Raw genomic sequence first — 24,504 nt, 5'->3', positions numbered from 1 at the left:
GGGAGGTTTAGTTTGGACATTAGGAGAAATTTCTTTACTGAAATAGTGATCAGGCCTTGGAACAGGCTGCCCAGGGAAGTGGTGGAGTCACCATCCCTGGAAGTATTTAAAAGACGCGTAGATGAGGCCCTTAGGGACATGGTTTAGTGGACATGGTGTGTTGGGTTGACGGTTGGACACGATGATCTTAGAGATCTTTTCCAACCTGTATGATTCTATGATTCTATATTAAACAATATTAGCCCCAATATCAACCTCTGGGGTACACCTCTAGTGACTGACCTACAGCTGGACTTCATGCAGCTGATTACAACCCTTTGAACCCAGCTGTTCAGCTGGTTTCCAATCCACCTCATTGTCCACTTACTCGTACTTCATCAGTTTATCTGAGGATGTTATGGGAGAGTGTTGAAAGTCTTGTTAAATTTGAGACAAAGCACATCTGTAGCTCTCCTTTTGTTCACTGAGCTAGTCATCTCACTGTAGAAGGCTATCAGGTTGGTCAGGCATGATTTCTGCTTCCTGCTGACTACTGCCAATCAACATCTTGTCCCTTGTGTTTTCAAAATTGTTTCCAGGGTTACTTGCTCCATTACCTTCACAGGGATTGAGTCTGACCAGCCTGTGGTTTCCCAGCTTCTTCCTTGCCTTTCTTGAGGGTAGGAGTGACACTTGCTTTCTTCCAGTCCTTGGGAATCTCCCCTGATCACCATGACTTTTTAAAGATTATGGTGTGACCTGGCAATAATATCAGGTAATTTCTTCAGCACTTGTGAATGCGTCCCATTGACTTGTTGTATTGGGTTTGCATGGCAAGGTTTTGGTATTGGGGGAGGCTACAGGGGTGGCTTCTCTGAGAACCTGCTAGAAGCTTCCCCTGTGTCTGATAGAGCCGCTGCCAGCTGACTCCAAGACGGTCCCGCCGCTGGCCAAGGCCCAGCCAGTCAGCGACAGTGATAGTGCCTCTGTGGTAACATATTTAAGAAGGGGGGGAAAAAACCTGCGCAACTGCAGCTGGAGAGAAGAGTGAGAATATGTGAGAGAAACAACCCCGCAGACACCAAGGTCAGTGGAGAAGGAGGGGGAGGAGGTGCTCCAGGCACCAGAGCAGAGATTCCCCTGCAGCCCGTAGTGAAGACCGTGGTGAGGCAGGGACACACCTGCAGCCCATGGAGGTCCACGGTAGAGCAGATACCCACCTACAGCCTGTGGAGGACCCCACACCGGAGCAGGTGGATGCCCAAGGAAAGCTGTGACCCTGCGGGAAGCCCACGCTGGAGCAGGCTCCTGGCAGGAGCTGTGAACCCGTGGGGAGAGGAGCCCACGCTGGAGCAGGTTTGCTGGCAGGACTTGTGACCCCGTGGGGGACCCACCCTGGAGCAGTCTGTTCCTGAAGGACTGCACCCTGTGGGAAGGACTCGTGTTGGAGAAGGTCATGGAGAACTGTCTCCCGTGGAGCAGGGGAAGAGTGTGAGGAGTCCTCCCCCTGAGGAAGGAGCAGCAGAGACAACGTGTGGTGAACTGACCACAACCCGCATTCCCCGTCCCGCTGTGCCGCTGGGGGAGGAGATAGAAAAAAATGGGAGTAAAGTTGAGCCCGGGAAGAAGGGATGGGTGAGGGGAAGGTGTTTTAAGATTTGATTTTATTTGTCATTATCCTACTCTGATTTGATTGGTAATAAATTGAACAAATTTCCCCAAGTTGAGTCTGTTTTGCCCATGACGGTAATTGGTGAGTGATCTCTCCCTCTCCATACCTCAACCCACAAGCCTTTTGTTGTATTTTCTCTCCCCTGTCCAGCTGCAGAGGGGAGTGATGGAGTGGCTTTGGTGGCCACCTGGTGTCCGGCCAGGTCAACCTGCCACACTTGTGCACATCTGATTTGTTTAAATGTTCCCTAACCTCATCCTCCTCCACCTGATATTGATCAAGTTTATATATCAAACATAAAGATTAACACTGGATTTATCTTATTGTGGAGCTAAATCACCTGGTGCATGGAAATGGTGGGTTTTGGTATAGCCAGCAGGTCAACAACAGTATCTTAAAATGACAAAAGCTTATTGGGATTTCTGGAATGTTGGTCACAGCAGTGGACAGTGGCTTGATGCTTGAAGGCAAAGACAACAGGGACTTCTTGCCATCTGAATGTGTACTTCTGAGTGGGCTTTTGCAGCCAAACTGAGCTAGGAATTTTCTGTTAAGTAGTGTTAGGTATATACAGTTTAAGCACTGTTGGAAACTGTTGGGATTTGGCAGAATGGACCCCACTATTAAATTGTACTTGTGTATCATTTGCCTGGTATGTAAAACTAGCAACACAAAAATTGTGCGTGATTATCTCTCTGTTGAACTTGTTGCTTAATGCAGTCCCATTTGATGTGCAGGAAGACTTCTCATCCATACCCTGGCACATTTCTGGCTCCTCTGTGCATATTGAATGCTTGTTATACTCTTGATCTTTGCCAAACATGTTCACATCTTTAGTAGTTCACACTTTTCCTAAATGTATTATTGGTTGTTTTATGAAGTTGAGTGGGTTTTGTGAGCTTTGGGTTGTGTGGAGATTTTTGTGAATCTGAAGTTTATTAGTGATAACTGCTGTGATATTGGTAGCAGATTGGGTAGGAACAGACCTGGAAATTTGTATTTGGGGTAAAGAAAAGATAATTTTTTAGGTATTACATTTGTCCTTGAGATGCTACTGCTTAGTGGAAAAACCACCAGACTTTACAAATTCTCCATTGTTTATTTTTGTTAACTATTTTGTGGGGACTTCATGTGCAAGATTTAAACTGGAAAATGGCATGAATTTCAGTGGGAGTTGGATCAGAATTACTGACATTTTTAATAGCTTGATAATAAAATAACTTGTGATCTTCTTAGAATACAGGTGATACTTTGTTCTAAAGTGTGTATTTGGACTCGTGACACGCAGTCAGTAAAGCCAATGGGAGTTTTGCTTCTGCCTTTCTTCTACCTTCCCTCCCCCCCCCCCCCGCCCCCAATTTATGGCATGAAACCTATCAGCTAAAACACTGGAGGAATAAGTTGAATGCAATGGCAAGAATCTGTGTTAGCTTGCACTGCCAGTAGTTAGTGCTTCAGACTTTTCCAGGGAGGTAGCAAACCAAGTGCTGTACCAACTTAAGTTCTCTTGATACTTCCAGCCATCTATAAAACAAGGACACTTGCACGTGGTGTAACATAGCTACAATTGAAAGATTAAAATGCAACAAATTGCCTGCAAGAATAACCTCTGCTTATTATGACATGATGAGGGTGCATTTACAGTTTGTTACATCTTCTCTGAATAATTCCAAATGTAATACAACAAAAATGTAATTCTGAAGCACGCTTTAATACCAGTGGGTGTAAATATAGTCACATTTCTATTTCCTGTTCAAATTCATTATTTTAATCCCTGTTAGATTTATATTTGTGGTAATAATGTACCCTGCATGGCAAGTGCTGAGAAAACATTTATAAAAAGCTTTGCCAAAGGAATCTGACTATATAGACTACAGTGACTTTACTGTTGAGAATCTTCATGTGTTTATGGAAAAAAAAGGTACTAGTTAAGCATGTCTGATTCGTAGATTTTGTTGCTCAAATACCCAAGTTACTTAATAACTCTAATACATGAGATAGAGTAGTACAGCAGTTCTATTGATATGCTGGCAAAGAAGCAAACATGACCGGTCTTTACCATCTGTTTATAATGCTATATAAAGAAGACCTTACTGGTTGCCATGGAAACCAGCATTTCCAAAACCACAAGTGTTTGCTTAAAATCTCAAGCCTTCTAAAGTCTTGTCTTTTTTGAGGGAAAAAGAATAGAAAAATCTCTAAAGTTTTCTAGTGATTTTTTTCCCAACAGTTGCTTCACCGTAAAATGCTTTCAGCATTTTTGCACTCTATATTGTTTTGTGACTTCATAAATTTAAACATGCTGCTGGTAACTTAATGAGCTTATTTGATGCTTAGCAATGGTGCAGGAAAAGGGAGCAGATATTTGTTGTGGTTTGTGTTTATCTTTGTAAAAGGAGATTTTCCTGTTCAAACTTGCCTGATTGTGATATTGACACAGCGGAGTGAAAACTATGCAATTTGTGTGGAGGTCACATTGAAAATACTTCTTACCTGCGTAAAAACCCAGATTCATCTTAATTATCAGTGTCAGGCACCTGGATCTCACTGAGAAGAGACTCTCTAGAATCAGTAATCTGGAGAAAAACAGCAAAATGAAGATTATACTGGTAAGAGTTATGGTCTAGGTTTGTCTGTATTCTCCACTATTGGCTTAAAATTGATTTTTTACTTGAAATAAACCCTTGAAAGGCCCTCAGTGTATAGTATTTAGAAGTATATACATTTGTCATAGTGTCTGGAAGTATTTATATTTCTTCCCATTTGTGACTGTATGTACATATTGCTGCCTTGCATTCTGTCCTAATTCTCCACTGTGTTTTAAGGTGTTTTTTTTTCCTCACCGGTTTATGAAAGGCTTCTGCTGTGTATAACCACTTAACTTCAGTAGGTAGTGACAAATCTGTAGAGTCTTTAGAAGAGGTGCTGCATTTGGACTAATGGCGCTGGTTGATTTTCAACCGCTTAAAACAATTTCTCTTTCTTTCTAAAGGAAGATTTGTATTTATAGGACTCTTAGTGTGTGTTTGGCTTAAGCTACTTACTTTAAGTGAAAACAATCCATTGAAGCACAGAACTTGGAACCTCCTTTTCACTACTAGTAAAGAGCCTTCAGTGTTTTTAAGTAATAAATATTTGTAATAAATTAATCTGAATAATGCTGAAGATCAGTTAAGTTGTTATTTAGAAATATTGTTCAGTACAGAAGGTTAAAAGAACTTTTTAGATCATTCTGTTATGACAATACATATCCTAACATTTTTGCCTTTTTATATTTCATCCATTTGTAAAACATGCTGTGGGCATTTTCAGTGTGAGCTAACGGCCAGAAGTTGACCTATTTCATTGTTGCATATCCCTAGTAGAGTTTATTTAATGCAAAATACATTTTTATGACAGGCTTTACAATTACAATATTGCTGAAGTGACACTGGACCTCCAGAGGTGTCTGAATTCATTAGCCTTGTGAAGCTAATCATATTTCTGTCATTCACAGAACTCCGCAGAAATATTTGTATTGCTTTCACTTAGCAGAATATTCCTGCGTCAGAGAGAGCCTGTTTTCAAAAAGGTAGTCTTGTGTTTGAGTAGACCTGTTGATATTGGTTGACAGTGGGGTGCTTAGACCTCCCACAAAGTTTAAATAAAGTAAATATTGATGGAGAAATCAGACACACAAAAATTAGACTTCTGTCTAAGTATTTGTGGTTAGAAAAATAAGGGTGCCAGACCTGCAAGCTACTGCTGGTCAGAGTAATTGCACTCAGACACTAACTGCATTTTTTGGTATTAGCTTGCCTGCTATCCACATCACATTCCAAGATCAAGTCAAACACTGACCAGGAAAAACAGCAGAGACTGGCAGTTGGTTTAAAAATACATTTTCGTGGTTTGTTTTCTGTGTGGTGTCTTTAGTGTTGTCCTTAAGGTAGTCCTTTTTGCCCTGCCCCTACCACTCATAAGATCTGATGGGTGGAGGGTAGAATTATTTAAAAAAACAAAACAAAACAACTTTTTTCTGAATAATCAATATCTTTGAGATGAATGTCTGATTATAGCTGCTCTTTATTTTTATAGTGTTTTTTTTCCGAGTCCATAGTAGGCTGTTTTCAGATCTTCAATGACCATGCAACTGAAAACCAGCTCTTTTGAAACATTAGTTTCAAACTGTTGCTGTGCATCTTCATTCAAGTGGAAAAAGTTGGTGGTTCCCTTCTTCTTAGCAAGCAAAACTTTTTCCTCTTCTTCCTCAGCTGGTCATAAGTTTTGCAGAAAAATGGGAGTTTAGAATGTTTTTGTTTGTTGGGTTTTTTTTAACTCCTCCCATTGATCCTAGGGTATAGACTATCCTAAAGGAAGTAAGTACATAAAGAAAACCTGTAAAATAATATGCAAGTATGTAGCTGATCTTCATGGCAATAATTCAAATAATCTCTGCCTTTGGGAAACCCAGTAAACCTAGTAGCAGTGGATGGTAGACTGATACGAGTGTCTGAATGGCGTTCTACAGGCTCCAGGCAAAACTTTGTGTTTTTTTCTTTCAAGAATTCGAAGGCTGTGTTGGTTTCTAGGAGCTGTAAATGCTCAAGTACAATGAACTACAAGTAACCAAGGCCAAGTATCAGTATTTGCTTTGCACCTGCCTGCACCTGTTTAGTTTCTTAAACTTCATCTTTAGGATAAGACTTGATTTTTGTGGGATCTTGCCCATTTGAATCTCCACAACTTTATTTAACCTTCTGACTTTTATAGTTTCCTAGAAGGGTCCATCTTCTGTGATCATTGCTGTGTATAAAACGTTGTTGGAATTTCCTTCTTGAAAGTAGTACAATATGTGGGATATATACTAAAGCCTGAAGAAATAGGTACATGTAGCAACTCCAGAAAGAGATCAGTCTCTCTTCTGATCTTGAAGGGTGCTCTGACTTTTCCTAGAAATCCTTCAAAAAGTTATGTCTTAAGACTTCCTCTTGTTATAAATTAGTTCTGGAAATAATGCAGTTGACCCCAAGTTCTGTGCACCTCCTGCCGTTCTACGCATAGTTTTCTAACTCCCAGTCCCTGTGAAGATCCCATTTAATAAGCAATGGAATGATGAAACTTTGCATGGAATTTTTCACCTTTACTTAAGAAATGTTTCTCCTTGTAAGCAAAATCCTGTGAAAGCTGAGCAGCTATTTTCTACTCTCATGGAGTCACGCAGGTTGGAAAGGACCTTAGGAGCTCTCCTCCAGAAGCTTCCTGTTCTAGAAGGTATGCTCCTGCAACCTTCTTCCAAGATAAAGCAACTAAGATATTCTTTGTTATATTTCTATTCGGTTTGTGAAGAATATATTTAATATTTTTAAGACACACCTTATGTGGATTTCTGGGACACTTGAATTCCTGAATTTCATACAAGCTGTATTTTCAGTGTACGTTGAGTGATTAGTCACTCTGTGCAGGTGAGTAGGTGTCTGAGACTTCATAAATGCAAAAAAAGTTACCCAAATCAATAAAGTTCTTTGCATCCTGAAAAATGCTGCAGCTTTTGTGGAACTGAGCCTGTTTTTCACTGAAGGCCTTGGTTGCGATTCATGAAGTATTCTTAAGACTGAGACTAGCCAAATGGAAGCATAGATACAACATTGTCTGTGCGAGTTATTCAGCGACTATGCCTACAGAGGTGCAACTGTGAGCTTTCAGGCAGGTACGTTCTCACTGGGCCACAACCATTCTTTTGCACATGAGCAAGTTACCATCTTGGCTTGACTATCCAAGCGTCACACCGTGTGGTGGTCGGAGTTATTAAAAAGTTGCTTTGTATCATAAGTGAAGGCCACTCTACATCTAAATTGCCGGTTTTGGGGTTTTTTTTGGCTTTGGATGAAGAGCCAGTGCAGAGACAGGCCTCTGTCTTCTTCACGTCAGAGTCATTTTTGGTTTTTGTCTGTGAAATCTTGTGTTTCTTTGTGATTGGCTTCACAAAGCTAATGGGTTGAGACCCCTCGTTTGCTCGGAGGCAGGGAGAGCAGGAGTGCTGTTAGATAGACCTGCCATAAGAGCACCTTCCCACAACGTGGGATGGGAACATCAATTCCCCCAAGCCTGGCCTGACCCATTACACAGGTCTGCTCTTACTGGATAAACCCTTTAATTACTAGACAGTTACATAATGGTAAGGAGCCCCATCCCCATCACAACCCTGTTTTTCAGGTAAAGAAATTCCCCTGAACCCCAAAACTTACTTTCCATACGCAAAGAGATGTTTAGTTGTCCAAGCCCAGGAATAAGTTTCTGAAATGCACGTGTTCTTTTCTGCAGCCTCCAGTGGGCTTTTAAGTTGAGATGACTCATGGGTTTCAGAGCATCCCTCCTTCTGTCACTTCCATGGGATGGATATTTAACTTGAATCCCATTTTTAAATTCTGTTCTCCCCATGTGAAGTAAGTTTGTCTTCTCCCCCCTGCTGAATTGTGTTCAAAACACGCATGGTGACAAGGCTGATCCCCCTCTACAGGTCTGGCCATGGATGTTGGAATGGACCAGGGTTTTTTAATGTGTTTTGAAGATACGTTGTGCGGAAGGGTATTTAATTTATATACTTGAAACTTGAGTAGCAGGTGAAAATAAGTTGCTATAGACTGCTGTTAGCATACCTCAAATATATAAAAATAAATGCTCTGAGTGTTTAAATGTATGCATGTTTGAGTGTGATCATATGGTCATATAGTGAATCCTATGATTCAGATAAGCGCATCTATAATACAGCGGTTCAACATCCGTTTAAAAAAATGAGTATGTCAGCGAGTTTTCTCTTATTTACTTCTGACAAGTCATTAATAAAGCAAATTGGATAAAAGCCCTGAGGCTGGTAGAAGTCTTGCATTTCTAATAAAGAAGCCGACAGTCTTGCCGCATAGCTCCATGCCTTACCTCTAGGACTAAATATAGCATTGTCAGTTATAATTAATTCTGAAAAAGTGTGGGGTTTTTTACCTGCACCTGTAACCATGAGCGCATCCTGATAACTCTTCTGTATTGAGCAAAATAGATGTTACTTTCCCAAGACGTTACAGGTTTAAAACTATGTTTATATTGTCACATCCTGGATTGTCAGTTTGAATAGAGGGGTTTCTTTTTCACAACAGTTTGTATTTCAGCCTAAAACTAGCCTGTGTTTTCAACGACATTATCCTAGGCTTATAAATCTTCTTCATCGGCATAATCGATTTTGGTTCTGTTACAGACTTTCCCAGCTGCTTTTTATTAGAGCTGTGTGAACAGGTGATTTTTTTTTTTTCCCCTCCTTTTATTTGATGTCTGAGGTGGGAAGGCAGAGGAATGGCTGATCACCACCCCGTCTCTCTCTCTGTTTTCCTTCCCCTTGTAGCTAAACAGAGCTCGTGTGTGACCTCAAACAAAACGATTGATCTTGTCAGTGGGACACCTTCAATAAAATGCATGGAAAGGAAGAGCAGAATCGCCAGCGGAGGTGAGGAGGACAGCGAGCTGTTCACTTCAGCCCCTAGCAGCAGGCCAGTGGCTGGAGCGCACACCCGGGCGGCGGTGGAGGGGCTCCCGCTGGCCTGCTGGGGTAACTGGTGAAAGGGCTGCAGATCCCGCAGCTCTCGTTTGCTTCGGTCATGAGCAGAACATTTGGGAAATACTAAAAACATTTGACTAAACATTTAACAACCCCTTTTTGACCCTTCCAAAATACCTCATCATGTCTGTTTTGACGGGAAATTTGTTCTGTATTCTTAGTGGTTAAATTTGAACTAGCACTACTACCCATAAGTATGCTCTCTTCTGCTACACCCACTTGCAGAGTCAGTTGACTTCACAGTTGCCTGTGCTTTTTTTTTTTTAACTCCCATTTGTTACCATGAAATTTCGCCCATGTCCATCTCTTCCTTACAGTAATTTTTGTATTTGCCATATTTTCTCTCTATTGTTTAATTTCAGAGTTTAATTTAATGAAAAAAGTGGTAAGAACATTAGCTGGGTTTGTCTCATGCAAATAATTTAAAATCTTTGCAGTATTTAAACAAGATTGCTCAAAAATAGGAATGGTGCTTGCAATAAATAGTCAATTTTTTTTTTTAATGAAAGTGTAAATTACTGATGGAGTTAAACCTGACAATTATTGGAGGTTAATATTTTAACTGCAAAGTCTACTGAAATGGCTGCACATGTGGAGAAATACACAAAGCATTAAGCGAAATGCTCATGTTTGCTTGATTTATTCTCTGCAGCAGACGGACTCTGGTAGTAGGAGGTGTAATTTGCAGCACATTAGCTATTAGCCAGTGTCATTGCTTGAGTGGGTGGTGTGAGTCTCTTGTGCCTGTACAGTGTCATACTGCGCGTGTGTCAGAGCTCGGCGCTTCTCCCCTGTGCCGCAAGATGAATTTTTTGTGAACAGTGTTCTGTATTTAAAACTGTGAATCTTCCAGTTTTTAAATGGGTTATTCTGTCACAGGGATAATATCTAGAGTAAATGCCTGCCTTCGGGTTTTGGGTTTTTTTTCCCTCCCCACCCCTCCAATTTCTTAATGTTTTGCAAAACTGAATTGTAGAAGTGTTGGACTTGCCTACCTTTTTTGGTATACGGTTCTCTGAGGATGAAGTATGTAATTTGTGAGACACCCAGCCTCTAAGAGCAAGCAATTGTGCTAATGTTTCTTTTTTTTGGGTACCCTATGCATGTACTTGTGTTCAGCAGGAGTTTTCCGAAAGAGTCTCAGCTTGATGCATCTTTTTTTGTGTGCACAATTTCACTTGGGTTGCTTTTAGTTCACTTTTTCCCCTAGAGGCACCTGTCTCCTGCCACATACCCATCAAGACTAATTGCACCATCTGGAAGACTTCTGTGTAGCTGTTACTCGTGCAGAATATCTCTTGGGAGCTTAATTCAGAATGTGAATGTGACCCCTGAAGCCATGTCAAGTAGCTGCAGTAGTTTCTAGTGTCTAAAGGATGATCACCGTAGGCTTTACTTGTTTCAAGTCTAATGTGGTTTGCTTTAGAGTGGATAGGTTACATGTCAGTAGCACAACTTCAGTCATGTTTTTGAATGGAATTAGACTTTGACTGCTGGTTTGGTAATTCATAGAAAATCCTGTCTAAAATTACATCCAAACCATATGTAACATAGAGGCTATACGATTGCGCGTAGAAATGACAGAGGATGTTGCTCCTCATTATTACACTATGTAATTTTTACGTCCTGTTCTCCCCCCCTCCCCAATCTGCACTTCTCATTAATAGTTTTCTGCTAAGAATGCAAGGCATTCGTTGCTAGCGGTGTTGCAACCCCCCTGAAGCTCTGAACACTTGTTTTTGTTATTGCTGTGAAACTGTTTTGAGTCTTTTCAGCACAGGTAATTTTCTGCTTCTGTTCTTCACCTAGTCTGAATCAGGTAGAAGCACTGTAGTGCTTCACTTCTAGTCATGTCTATCTAGGCAGAGGCTTATTTAAAGGCCAGTGCTTTATAATCCTGTGGTGAATACCTTTCTTCTCTACTTCTGTAATATCCTGTCCCTTGGCAAGCTGTAGAGCACTGGGCATGAAAACCTGAAGTGTTCTGATTGTTAAAAGTATCACCATAATTTGCCTTTTTTTTTTTTTTTTAAAGTGATATTCATTTCTCATAGGATCCTGCATTTAGTAAGGCACTCTAATTTTACCAGCATACATATATGGGAAAAGAAGCAATTTTTTCCTAAAACCACTTTTCTTTAAAAATGATGGAATTGTAAATAGTGTTGAGGAAATATCTTTGAATTTAATTGCATCATCTGTGTAACTTGTGTGCTTGTGAGTAATGTGGTCAACTGAAGTTCAAGCCAGAGAAGTACTTACACCACCACAAACAATTATGAATTCTGTATACAGGATACATACACACTATATATTATTCATTATTTGTATTTTCTGTTTTTTCCTGGGTAGTTTAATGTTCACTGTGGCTCAGACTTTGGAAATCTATACAGTTTTAAGTGTTTAACGGTATTGGCTGCATTCTATTAACTGTATATGGGAACCTGGTAAGACAAGTTAGTTATCTGTGTGCTCGGTGAGAATAAAGGTAGGCAAGTTATAAATTCACAGGATACTGAAGGCAAACAACTGTCCCCTCCTCTTTAAAATCCTTCACTACACGTACTTGGTAAGCAAAATAAAGGTGGACGTTGCAGGACTGCAGCGTGTGCTCTTGGGGAGAGATCTGAGCTGCACAAGCTTTCCTGGATTTGAGTGGTTGGGAAGTACTGCGGACTGGTCTACAAAAGAAATCATTGTCTGCTCTGGGAAGTTATATAGTACCTTCCTTTCAGTGGTTCTTATGCCATTTTATTCAGGGTTTGTTTTAATTGTTTTTTTAAAGGATCTTTGAGGATGGAAGGAGTGAGAGCTGGTGGCTCTGTGGCATGGTTTCTCCTCAGGAAGTTACGTTTGGATCTCATGTGCTAAAATCTGTGCTGAATGTCTTCCACTAAAATATTGATTAGCCATGTTCTAATTTTCAGAAACATTTTAATTGGTTTATTTTAAGATAGCTAGCAAGGTAATGTGTTAATTGCTATTTGCGTTTTACTGCTCTGTTAAGAGAGACTAACATTTAATTGCATTATTGCAGACGAAGATTGGTGGCTAGTGCTTGCTTTTGGCTAAATTTCAGCTTTGACTGTAAACGTTTGGTATCCACTTAGTTCTTAAAACCTCAACTTAGTTGAACCAAACTCTGTTACTGTCTGAGGCCATACACACTTGCTCTCTCTTTTGGAAATTTAGCAGAAGTTGGGACCTTCTCTAGCACCACAGCTGCCCACGTTGCTGAGAGCGTGGGGTGTAGTGCCGCCAGGCTCGGTGCACCCCACCCCTAACTTGTCCTGGGTGCTCCAGTCTGTTGGTCTACAGGTGAAGCAAATGGGATGAGGACATATTAGAAAGGTACAGAACAAACAGCCATGGCCTCGTTTGGCTCGTTAGACCCCACCAAAGCTAAAAATGTTGTGGGTTGTGGTAGAAAGCCATGCGAGCCATACTGGCCTGCTCTTGCATTAATTGTTAGTGGTGTTTGTAGGCTGTAGCTGCACTGAGTGTGAGCTCAGGGCTTCTCTGGAGAGGGAAGCATTAGCCTGGAATCAGTGCAGGTGTGACGGTCAAGCCCAGTAGCTGTCTAGTACCAGCTACCTGGGCGGACCCTCTCATTCTTCTAGAGCTTTTTGAGACATGTAGTTTGGGCCATTTCCCCATCGCTGTAGGAAGGGTTGTAAAGACTCAAGAAAAGAAGTCAAGATTTTTTTTGCAGTAGCACAAGAGCTTTCACACAGAAGGGTGCTATTTAAATTACTATTTTTTTAATGTTTATGTGTCTGTGTAAATTAAATAGTATACTGAAGATAGTCTTGCGTTGTGAAGTGGTGTAAATGTAATGAAAAACATCCACATGAAACTTTAGGTTGCATCCACTGTTTTCTTTATTCAAATGTACTTCCAAGATCAACATCTTAGATTTTCACACAGTTCTGTTTTGATTTCCTTCAGTTATTAGGGCTAAAATTGTACTCTGGAATAAAATGAGTTGAAGTGCTTAGTAATCTGTGATGTAGTCCTTCAGATGATTTATTTAACAAATATCTAGATGATATTGCAGATATGAGCTCTTATTTTTTGGCAACTAGTTTACAGATTTAGTAGCATCTGGAATGTATTATCCTTTCTTCTAGCTATTTACCCTTATTGATGAATATAGGAAGTAGAAAGCAGCTTGACAAGGACAGGAAGAATACAATTGGAGACATTGCAGTCAAAAAGGAAAGCTAAGCTTGCTTTAAAACAAGTTAATTTCTGAGTTGAATATCTAAGTGGTCATTTAGAATTGCTTTCAACAGATACGTTTTTGGGGGCAGTTTCCTTCTGACCCTGAATTTAAAGGTGCAACATTTGAAACAGTTCTTTTGTTTAAAACAGCCTGTCTCTACTTCATTTATCTCTAACTTTTATTTTACGTCTTTCATCAGGTTCTGCAAAGTCTATTCCTAATGTACTTGGACGATCTGTATGTATTGTGCGATCTGTTCTTGGCCACTCTGATCTAAACGGTTTTCTTTCAGCAGGTTATAGATTTTGGTTGTACCTTTCCTCCTTTCCCTTCTCTTGAAGTACAAGGCTTCTTTTGGCTTTTTTGTACTTCAAACAACAAACTGAAAGCTCTTATGTTCCTGTTACAGTAGATCACATTGAATTATTCTGAAATACTCCTTTCATGACATGACATGAAATGCAGGACATATGCTGCTCCTTGGAAATAAACAAGATTTAATCCTGAATACTTGATTTTCTCTGCAATACTAGTATTTGATTGTAAGTGTCAGGTAAAGGATGACAAAAGATCATGATTAATAATTGTAGCTTATTTCCATGCGAACGTGAATATTAAAGACTTGATGAAATGATGGCAGCCTGAAGTCTGAGTCTTTCTTTCCACTTTGATATGACCAGTGAAAATGGATTGTGAAAGCATGCTTTTTTTTTTCCTTTCCTTTTTGCAGGGGTTTTGTGTACGATAGCCGAAATAATTTACAGATGCGAGGTTTGGTCGTATTGCTTATTTCCAAAGCTGCTGGACCCAGCACGGCAGAACTCTCTTTCCAGCACAACATGGTCAGTGGAATTTATTCCAGGTATGTAATAACTTTCTTTAGCAAGATACGCCAAGGTACATTTGATGGGCAACTTCATGGTGGTATCAAAGCATCTTAAGTGGCCTACTCAGCTGTTAAGGAAAATCAGTACTTACCTTATTACAAAACTTTGTTCCTCACAATTATTATAAGCTTTCCACGGTAGAAACCATTTCCTACTCTTTGTATAGATCTTATAATATTCACGCCTATTTCTTAATTGTGGCTTTTGGGCACAACCAAATTAAAAACATTTGGATCAAGATAGTTATTTGAAAGTTTATGTTGAGATGTACTTGGAATCCAAAAAGTAAAGATGCTAGAAAATATTTTTTAATAGAGTATTTCCATTTTCAGTTACTCAGGTGTTACTTGGGTACACCTACGTACTAGAAATTTCAGAGTCAGATTGCCAGTCTTGTGGAATACCAATTGGTTTCACTGAGCACATAAGTTTTGTGATAGCCCATTTGAAGGATATTTTCCCGTGAAACAGCAGAATGTGTAGAATAAAGTTTTTACCTCCCATGTGTCACAGCAGAATTACTGAGCCTACCATTAAGGTTCCTCAGGCTCTCACTGAGATAATTCAGCTTCATCAAGTTCCTAAATATTTTTTTAAGTGTTTAAACTAAATTACTTAATACTAGTAACAGCAGTAATCAAAAACAATGGTTGCTTTCCTTTGTATATTTGACAGCTAACTGTTCCAGTGAAGTAATAAGTGAGATATGGTTGAAAAATTGTAAAATTTGAATTTTTTTGAAATCCTTTTGAAAAATTGTGTTACTTGGTTGAGGGAACAAACACTCGTATTTTCTGTTAATTGTCTTTCTGACCACTGTGATGTATTAAATGAAGATACACAAACTTAGTGACATGTTTGTATCCTGACTTTTAGAAGTGCCAAGATAGCATTGTAAAATTGAAAAGACGAAACAAATAAAGATGTTAAAATATATGTAGTATCTTAAAATAACAGAGAAGGAAAATATGTATGAATATGTACAGACAGAAATAACAATAAGTAAGAAAAAAGACAAGGCTATAAAAGAGGCTTGTTATGGAGGGCTGTGTTGTCCCTTTAGCTGTTTAATTCCATTCTTGTTTTGTTTCGTCCTTATTGTCCCCTTAGGGTTGTAAAATTTTTATATTTATATGCAAATGATGCTGTATGAAAGCATAATTCTAGTTAGTTAATTATGGCACAGGAGGTATTTTAGTTTGTTTTGTAAATGATTTAAAAAGTTTACCTTAAGTATGCCTCATAAAAGGAGAGAAAAAGCATTATTTTTTGATAACTAAGTTCTTGAGTATGATGATTCTGACCATGGAGGTAACGTTTGAGTGTTTAAAGCTGCCGTTGGGAAGGTGACTAGTGGAAGTATTCATTAAGGAGCAAATAAGACCTTGAATTAATAATGAGCCAGTTGGTGTAAATGGACATCATTGGAACTATGCCAGTTCAACCAGCTGAAAATCTAGCCTAATAATCTAAGTTTGAGCAAGTCAATAGCCATTATAATATCTGGTTCAGAGTTACAAAGGTACTCCAAAAATGAAGCAGTTTTGAATACGCCCACACAGGTTCACTTAAGGTTCATTACTGTCTGCAGAAGTGATAACTATAGAGTTGTTAATTTAAATGGATTTTCAATGACACTTTAAGTCTGTAGCATGGCGTAAATACGAGCAAACTGATGCACACTAGGAGAATGCTGATGTGTTGTTTCATTTTGTGCCATAATGGCCAGTTCTTGCCCTCCACTGAAGTCACTGTGGGCTTTGCTTTTGACTTTGGACTCCTTTCTTTATATAAGGTACTTTTCCAAATACACTCGTAAATGTGAGTCTAATTTCTGATTTTGATTTCTCCATTGTATAAAGCAAAGAGAACAGGCAGCTTGTAAAATTGTGATCTTAAAGGGCTTTTGTGATTGTTTTATATATTACAAATAGTGTTTTACAAAACTGCTTTCTCCTGAATAAGAACAAAAGGACATCGTTTTCCATTAGTACATTTTTGTCTGCTATCTTATGGTGTGTATATATACATATCAAAGGCAAAGTATATCTCTCAGTGATATGAAGTGAATAAATACACTTAATCCTTTATTGTTCATATATGCCTCCAGTTTTGGAAAGTATTTTTTGGAAATAGATTTTTACAGATTTTCAGCTCAGCTGTAAACTGTACAGCTTTTTGTTGCCATGCCATATAATTACTTCATCTTTATATATAATATTATGCTGGAAATATTATTTCTGGCACTGTAATGAGCATCTTCATTGCCTGACACTTATATGCTGTGAATGTTAGATTGTGGACTATTAGCTGGGGTATGGCTCACTTGATTTTAGGGTACTTAGTAGTGATTAATTAATTACATTCCTGAAATCCGAGCATGAGCTAAATAGTTCCAGTACTTGTCAGCGATTGCACCAGCCCAGTCTTTCTTTTCCCCCTGTTTGTGTTGGAACCAGCTCTTGTGCTCTCTTTAAATACTCAGTCCCACAGTGGATAGCCAGGTTAGATCAGTCTGCTATATCTGGTACTACACTAAACGTACAATCTGTGACCAGGAAGATATAACAGTGCGATAATTATTTAACTTAGAAAACCACAAAACAAGCGTGGTGGACTTTTTCATCCTGGAATCTGGCATGTTCTACATAACCTTTTCTCCCTATTTCATATTCTTGAATCACAATATAAGCAAGCAATACAATAACTGTAATTAAAACAGAAAGACACTGAGAGCTGAATTTGGAATAGCAAAAAAACCTTTTTTTTATCCTATTCTCCTGTTCTCTAGCTATGTCAATTCATGGGGCAATTGACCTAAATGTATAAAAATAGTTTAGCTAGCTGCTTAGCTGGCATCTGTTTTTTACTGGTACACAATGGAACAAAACTGATGCCTGCTACCAGAGAGCAATCTTTTCCAGAATAATGAGGATTACAATTTAGGTAGTTAGAGGAACAGGGCTAGCGTAGTTATATGGTGCTGCCTCTGGCCGGCATTGCCTCCAGCTTTAGCACTTCATAATTTGCAGGAGATGTGTTCTGCCCGCATTAAGCTGGGGGCGTGGGGGTCATTGTATGCAAGGATATCATAGCAACTGCTGGTTGCCTTATGAGCCATGCTGAAGATAAGTGTTATAAAAGTCTGCTTGGCGTGCTTTACTCTGTACAGCCACCTCCCTATCATGTTGCCAGCAACCTGACTTTATTCCTATTGGCAGGGAAAAGAACCTGGCTTTACTTGCAGCTCAGCACCAGTGATCCCAAAAGAGGATGAAGAGGAGAAGTAGCAGCATGATAAACAGCTCTATTTCAGCTGCTGGACAGATTTCCTGAAGTTGAAACTTTCTGCTGGTCTCTTAGCCTTTAGGAAAATATTTCCTTGGCTACAGAAGCATTGCAAATGTAATGATGAAGTGCAGTGCTCACTACAGAGTACACAAGCAGTATCATTTAAGGGTTGATGTCATTGCCTGTACTCAAGCCAAGCGTGCATCCCATATTCCCTTGAAACTCCTTCCCACTCCTGTGCCAAAGAGAAAGCAGAACTCGCATTTGGGTTTAGGCAGCATCTAAGTAATGATAATTTATCATCCTAATAGTATCAGAGAACACCTTAGACATGACGCAGGAGCCTAGAGCTTCATAAGAGCTTTGAGATCCTTTTCCTGACTGGTGATTATACTAGAGTCTGACATTCCTCTCTGTTGCCTCCTTTCAGAGCAAAACTCACTTGGATAGTCAAGTATGCAGCTTGCTGTTCTTTTACTTTGCTGCTGGAAGTGAGGTGTTTAATTGAAGCTCCAGGATCATATGGTTTCTGAACACTTACAGCTTTATGCTTCATAGTTGGAGCTAGATTCTTACAGTTGAAGATACCAAGACTGGCTTGGGCCCTCTCACTAAATACCCAAAGGGGTATCTTTTTCTGTTCATGTCTGGCACTGCCAGACACTACTGGCTGGGGACTGAGGAATCTCCTTGGCTTTATATTGAGTAACGAATTCCTCACATAGCTTCTATATTGCAGCTTAAAATGCAAGTGACACCAAAGAACAAATTTACGCCATCTCCTCAGGCCTCAGTATCCTTGGCTCTAATACAGCAAGTTATTTTCTTCTCTCTCTCATGTTTTGCATCTTCTTTTTTTTTTTTTTTTTTTTTTTTGCCATTAGTGCCAGTTTCAAAAATACCCTCTAGCACTGACATCCATTGAGTCAGCTCTGCAGATTTCCTTGGATGGTTGTTAGAGGTTTAAAGAAAAAAAAAAAAATCCTTTTTTCAGTCATATCTGCCTGTGCATTCACACTAGTGGATCCTATGGTCATTGACAAGCAAAGACCTTTTTATTCTACCAAAGTCGGCAAGTGTGTGTCTACGTGTGTGTGTAGAGTGGAATATAGAAAGTACTATTTCAGATCTGTACTAAAACCTGGTAAATCCAGCAAACAGATTGCTGGATTGGTACTATCAATACTGGGCTCTGTCCCTGCCTTTTCTCCCTCAGAATGATGCAACTGGCCTTTAAAGCTCCAGGAATTCATCTCTTGCAAGATGAACATGTTTTCCTACAAGAAGGTGGTACTCACTGGATAAACTTGTCTCTGAATCAGAATTCTTCCTGCTGCTTGGAAGAGTGGTGGTAATACTGTAGTGACAGTAATCATGAACATGTACTCCTTTTACTTAATGTTTTAGTAATGATTTTGGAACCAGCATTGATGTTGTTTCCAACAAAAGCCCAATTTAAGTGGAAGTTAGCAGCACCTTGTTATGGTGGTGGGTCCTTTGCTTGTCAGGTTCCAGTAGCCCTGGGTACCCTTTTTTGGAAACACGCACACACGGGTCACACAGTGTGATTTCACGTGCTTTTTGTCATTGTGGCAAAGTCATCTCACCTTCTCTAAAGGAACATTCATTTGCAACTTAAAGGTCTCCAAGAAATACCAAATCTTAACCAGAGGGTTCATTCGTCCATTCGTTACTTTTCGTCTGGAAGTTTCTTCAGTTGCAAAGAAGTCGGGAGGGTGTAAGCGTCATTCTAAGGACCCTAAGGACAGAGGACATACTGCTGTATACCTTTGCAGTTCCATCTAGCTTACTCCCAGCTTTTCTTTGCTAGATATGAAAACAAAGCTTTGCCTTAACTTAATTTCCTTCCCCTGGATTCCAAAGAGCTTTAAATTGTCTTCAGAGAAAGTTCAACCTTCCATTACCCTCGTTTCAGGGTAAACCAGATGCTGTTGATAGTACATCTAGGTTCATAGGACCTCCTGCTCAAAGTAGAGTCAGCAGTGAGGTCAAACTCGTCTAACTTTCTTCATGAAGGTCAGGTCTTTCGAGAACATAATCTTCTTCACAAGATGATAATCAAAATGTGTTTTAAACAAATAAGTGAACTTTCTACCCCCTGCCTCATGCTCTGTGTTTAATGCTGTAGTTGGTGTGCATTCATGAATATGTAGCTCACAAGAGGCCACAGTGATATTGGCATAATCTAGCCTGTTAGGTGTCCTTAAGGTCATTTGAGAGCTGAAATATCCAAAGAAATTTCCACCCCAAGATTTTCAGAATTAGTAACGTAGGCTGTGGCAAGGTCTATTATGAGAACAAAGCATAAAGGTCTTATCTGTCTTAGGGATATGCCGGCAAAAGTTGGTGTGTATTAGTGGGGACACTAGGAATCTCTTCCATTTCTCATAGGTGACAGCTCGCCATCTGCAGCTCTATCTGTTCTTTCTCCAAAACCCATGCCATGGCAGTCATAACAGAGGTGATGCTGTGCTTGTTAGAGCAGTCTTTAATTACTGTATGCATGAAAGGCAATCAGGTTGTCTCCAGGGAACTGAAGCTATGTGAATGAAGATCGTTGGACAAGTTCAGTCTGTAAAGGTAAATATGGACTAGCGTAGTCAAAAGTGTAGAGGTCATATACTTGTTATAGTACGCTTTTGAGAGTTGCAGTCTGCACAAATTTACACAAATGGACATTGGTTTGTTGACTTTACTGCTGCATGTGTCCTGGACTGCTGTTGAACTGGGATTTTATGATTCAGAGGGATCTGAAATGGCAATACTCTGCTTTGTGTATTTAGCATAATAGTGTATGAGGTGTGAGCACACCTTCTCTGGAAATAGAGAAATTGTAAAAGTTGTTCCACTTTGAGAGATAAACAGAATAAATGCTTCATGAGGATGTGCACCCTGGGCTCTGCATTCCCTGAGAGCTCCAATTATTGACGAGTAGCCTCTGTCCTGTCCTTGTGAATGTGACCGAGCAGCTGAGAGATGATAATGCTGTTCTTGACTCAGAAGACTGTCACATCCCCAATTGGAGTAACTACAATAGCAAACCTGTTCTGGTTTAGGAACAGGTAGATGTTATTCTGACAAAGAAGGTCTTTCACTGTGTAAGCTCTATCTTCACTTGCTCAGCTCACCAGTAAAGTTTTGCCAGCAAATTCTTTCTACTGTAGACAAGCTTAAAGATGTTTGTAATTTTTAATAATTGTTTAAATGCTTTCTAACTGAAAATGTGAGTGTCTCCACATAAATCTATATTGAATTAATTAATAGATCTATGCAAAGAAATCAGATAGTCTCCCTTTAAAAGCAAAAAGGAAAATGCAAATCCATTACAAAGCCTCTGGGCTAATAAGCCATGGCAAACATGAGTAAATTTTGGTGAAGGTGAGATTAATTGTATTGTTATGGTGTAAGTGACACTTAGAGGTTGCTTTGACCTGTCTGCTACTAAATTTTATAAAAGCCTTCTTCCTAGCCTGCATGGCGTAGGTTTATCTGTGGGCAAATTCTGTTTGAGAGTTATTGTAAAAGACAAAACTCAGGTGAAATAAAATCAAAGAATGACCATACAAATGATGATTTTGGTACCTACAAAAATACAAAGAATGTGAGTGTGTGACTTCTCACCTCATCTTCAGACCTTGCCCTTCTTTCATTTTCTGTACTCTGAACTGTACAGTGTATTAACTTGGGAGATTGGATTTGACTGTTTCTTACCTTATATTTTGAAGTAAGTAATGATGCCTAATTGTATCATGGACTCCTGTCATGTGAAGAGTACTTCTGTATTTGTAAGAAGATTTTTTTTTCCATTACTACCTGTCTGAGTTTACCTGGTGCAATGCAGAGGGAGTGGCTGTGAACCGGAGTTTGGGAGACTTCGTGCTGCATTGCACCTATCCTCATCAATGATGTAAATCATGATAGAACATGTTTAAACAAAATAAAAAGCAAGGAATTAGAAAGATGTAGTAAGACCAATAGTGCATGTAGGAACTCAAAACTCAAAAAAGGCAGAGCTTTTTTCTTTTGTCTGGTGTAAGTATTCAAACTGGGAGTTTTAGTGCAGAATAGCTGTTGCACTTTAAATTCACACTGGCTTATTGCACACAAGCCCTGGGTCTCAGCTGCAGATATTGCAAAGATTAATCTTATTAATAGAACTGCTAATTGGTGTTTGACTTCTAATTATAGTAACAATAGGCCATAACAATCAATCCTCACCTTTACTGGGGCACATTAGGGCTCTTTATCATAAAAATGATTTCCTTTGGGACTTACTGTTCTTATTCCTATCTTCTGGAAGGCTGGCTTTCAGTGAAGGTGCAGCATCCCAACTAGCATGTGCTTTGAAAGCTTAGCTAATTAACTGGTAGAGGAAATGCATGGTCCTAAAATATTCAATATCTAAGTACATTAAGAAGTACGATGCTCTTGACAAAATTATTTGTTTGAAAGATAATGGGAAAAGTATCTCAAAATATGAGCAGTAGTGTCTTTTATAATGTTTAAGAAATGTATAATTTTGTTTCCCAATCATTGGTAGCTTTCCCTTAGCTTTTAGTGAGAGGAAATCTAAGCGATTATTCTAAATTATTCTATTTAGTTTTTGCTCTCCAGGATAAATCCTGTGAGATTCTTCATCTCATTTACAAGACGAGTCTCAGGAGATGAAAAGCACATACAACTTGATTACATATTCCTATTGATCATCTTCAACCGACAACCATAAAAATCAACTCCAAATACAAATCTAACAATATTACTAATTCATTACAACGAGTACTTTTCTTCATTAACTTTTTATTGTTTTCAGCATACACAGTATGTGCAAATACAGGAATTATGTGTTGAATAAGAAAAGGTCCTCTCTGTATGCTGTAGAATAAATCAGAAGGCACTGTGTGAAAGCTAACCAAAGATTGTGCGGAGATATGGACTCAAACCTTGTTCAAAATAAGTCTGCTTCGCACTAGATAGCTGAGCAAGGCAAACTCAGTATGTACATTACAAAGAGATTTTGTTTTGCTTTTTAAAAAGGAAGTAATTTTCAGTATCATGGAAAGCAGTGTAGGGATGGCTTACCTTGGAGAAACCATAACGCTGCCTGCTGTCTGTCTGTCCACCCACCCTTTTCCTGGAGCTTCCTCCTCCTACTGCTTGTGAAGTGAGTACTGGACTGCCACGATGTGCAGCATAGCATACAAAACCAGAGCAGCGCTGATGAAATTCTGCAGTGGGTCAGGAGCAGCTGTGGGAGCAACAAAATCCTGCCTTCACCCTAGTGGGAACTTTTCAAAGAAAGGCCAGATGACCTGCGGCTAACAAGACTTAGTACAGCCTTCCTGGGGCGTGACATCTCCACGTACCAGAGCGCTTCGCCAGAGCTGTTCTTTGGTGGTTTGCTGTAAAATCTTTCCCTTGCAACAAATTTCTGCTTGAGAACTTTCACGTTTTCTTTAAAAAAAAAAAAATAGTATTTGTGAAGAGAAATTTCCAACCATCACCTAAGTGCAGTCCAGTGCTGTGATGAAAGCACACAACAGCTCTGGGGACTGCTTATCCCTCAGAACTATGATGTCAATATGACCAATTGCTTCACAGCGAGTTCTTAAGTAACTATATTTATGTAATTTATTTGTCCTACGGTCCCAAAATATCTCCCGTGCTTTCCCATCTGCTGAAGTACCAGCTGTCCTCTTCCCAGGCACAATCTATTAACTTCTCCCTTGATAAATTTTACAATGCAATTATGCAGTTTCAATACAAATGTCTGCAATACTTGGAAAATTGTAGCAATGTGAAGTTAAGTATTACAAGGTTTACTGTATCAATTAATTTATTTTCTTAATATGATTCAGACAGTACTCTGATATAACGTAACTGAAGATATTACAAAATTTTCCATCTGCTGGGGTGGAGTTGAGGAGGAGGTCTTCATTTTACTCCACAAGTATAAAATATGTACTGATATAAAATATGTACTGATCTTTGGCATATTTTGATATGTATGGGGAATATATTGTTTCTGTGGTGGTAACAGATTGTTTTGGGGTTGAGCATAAATAAGACTGGGTCTGATTGCTAATGAATGATGCCCCCCTTGCTCAGAAGATATCCTTTTTTGCTTAGAGTTCATGAGACTGTATAAAGACTATACAACATCTATTCCCTTCCACTTGAAGTAATGGCATGTTCTGGACCCTGATCACATTATACATAAAGTGAGTGAATATTTCCTATCACTTCACTGGTGTCTGGCCTTTAACTTTCAGTAGATTTTCATGTGGAATTTGACAGGTCTGAGATGCTTCTAAAGCAAATAATAATAATAAAAAAAGCAGCATATCATTGCAGGTGGTGTAGACAGGGCATTGGGTTGCTGGACAGAGAACTTGGTTATTTGTAATATATTCCAATATAAAGGTGGGCATGTGAATAGATACAGATAGCAAGTAGATAAGGAAAATACAGGGAAAGAGAGAGAAGTTACCTCTTATTATAGTGCTATAGCCAGGATTGTTCAAGGCAATAAGAAATTTTCTTTGGCACGAAAAACAGGAAGAGAGGCAAGAGAAGATTGCCTAAGAATGTTTCGTGTGGTTTTTTTTCTTGTTGTTGTTGTGTTGGTTTGTTTTCCTTTTGAAGGTGGGAAGAAAGGGTTTCAAGTTGAATTCTGGTAAAGAATGTCAAAACAAAAATTCCTTATTTCAGAAACTGAATTTTCTTCAGGGGGTGACAGCTGGATTGGGAGAAACAAATTTTTGGACTGACTCCCTGACATTGACTGTGAAATAAAGTGCGTGCTGACATCTTCATATGGTAGATCTTCATCTTCACATGCAAAGCT

General features: G+C 39.3%; 1 protein-coding gene across 3 annotated transcripts in view; it reads left to right on the top strand.

Moving 5' to 3' along the window:
- Positions 1-24,504, top strand: part of PDSS2 (decaprenyl diphosphate synthase subunit 2) — a 127,156-nt gene that overhangs the window by 39,252 nt on the left and 63,400 nt on the right. Inside the window, exons 2-3 of one of the 3 annotated variants that reach the window (XM_075145617.1) lie at positions 9,024-9,125; positions 14,192-14,323. The exons of 1 other annotated variant lie outside the window; for it this stretch is intronic. In XM_075145617.1, coding sequence (XP_075001718.1) covers positions 9,091-9,125; positions 14,192-14,323 — 167 coding nt within the window. In that variant the 5' untranslated portion in view covers positions 9,024-9,090. The remainder of the gene's footprint in view (positions 1-9,023; positions 9,126-14,191; positions 14,324-24,504) is intronic. One more of the 3 variants, XM_075145615.1, reaches the window with a different exon arrangement.

The sequence above is a fragment of the Calonectris borealis genome, chromosome 3 (genome assembly GCF_964195595.1).
Source record: "Calonectris borealis chromosome 3, bCalBor7.hap1.2, whole genome shotgun sequence".
Taxonomy (NCBI): domain Eukaryota; kingdom Metazoa; phylum Chordata; class Aves; order Procellariiformes; family Procellariidae; genus Calonectris; species Calonectris borealis.
The sequence above is the reverse complement of the archived record's forward strand: the minus strand, read 5'-3'. Positions and strand labels throughout refer to the sequence as shown.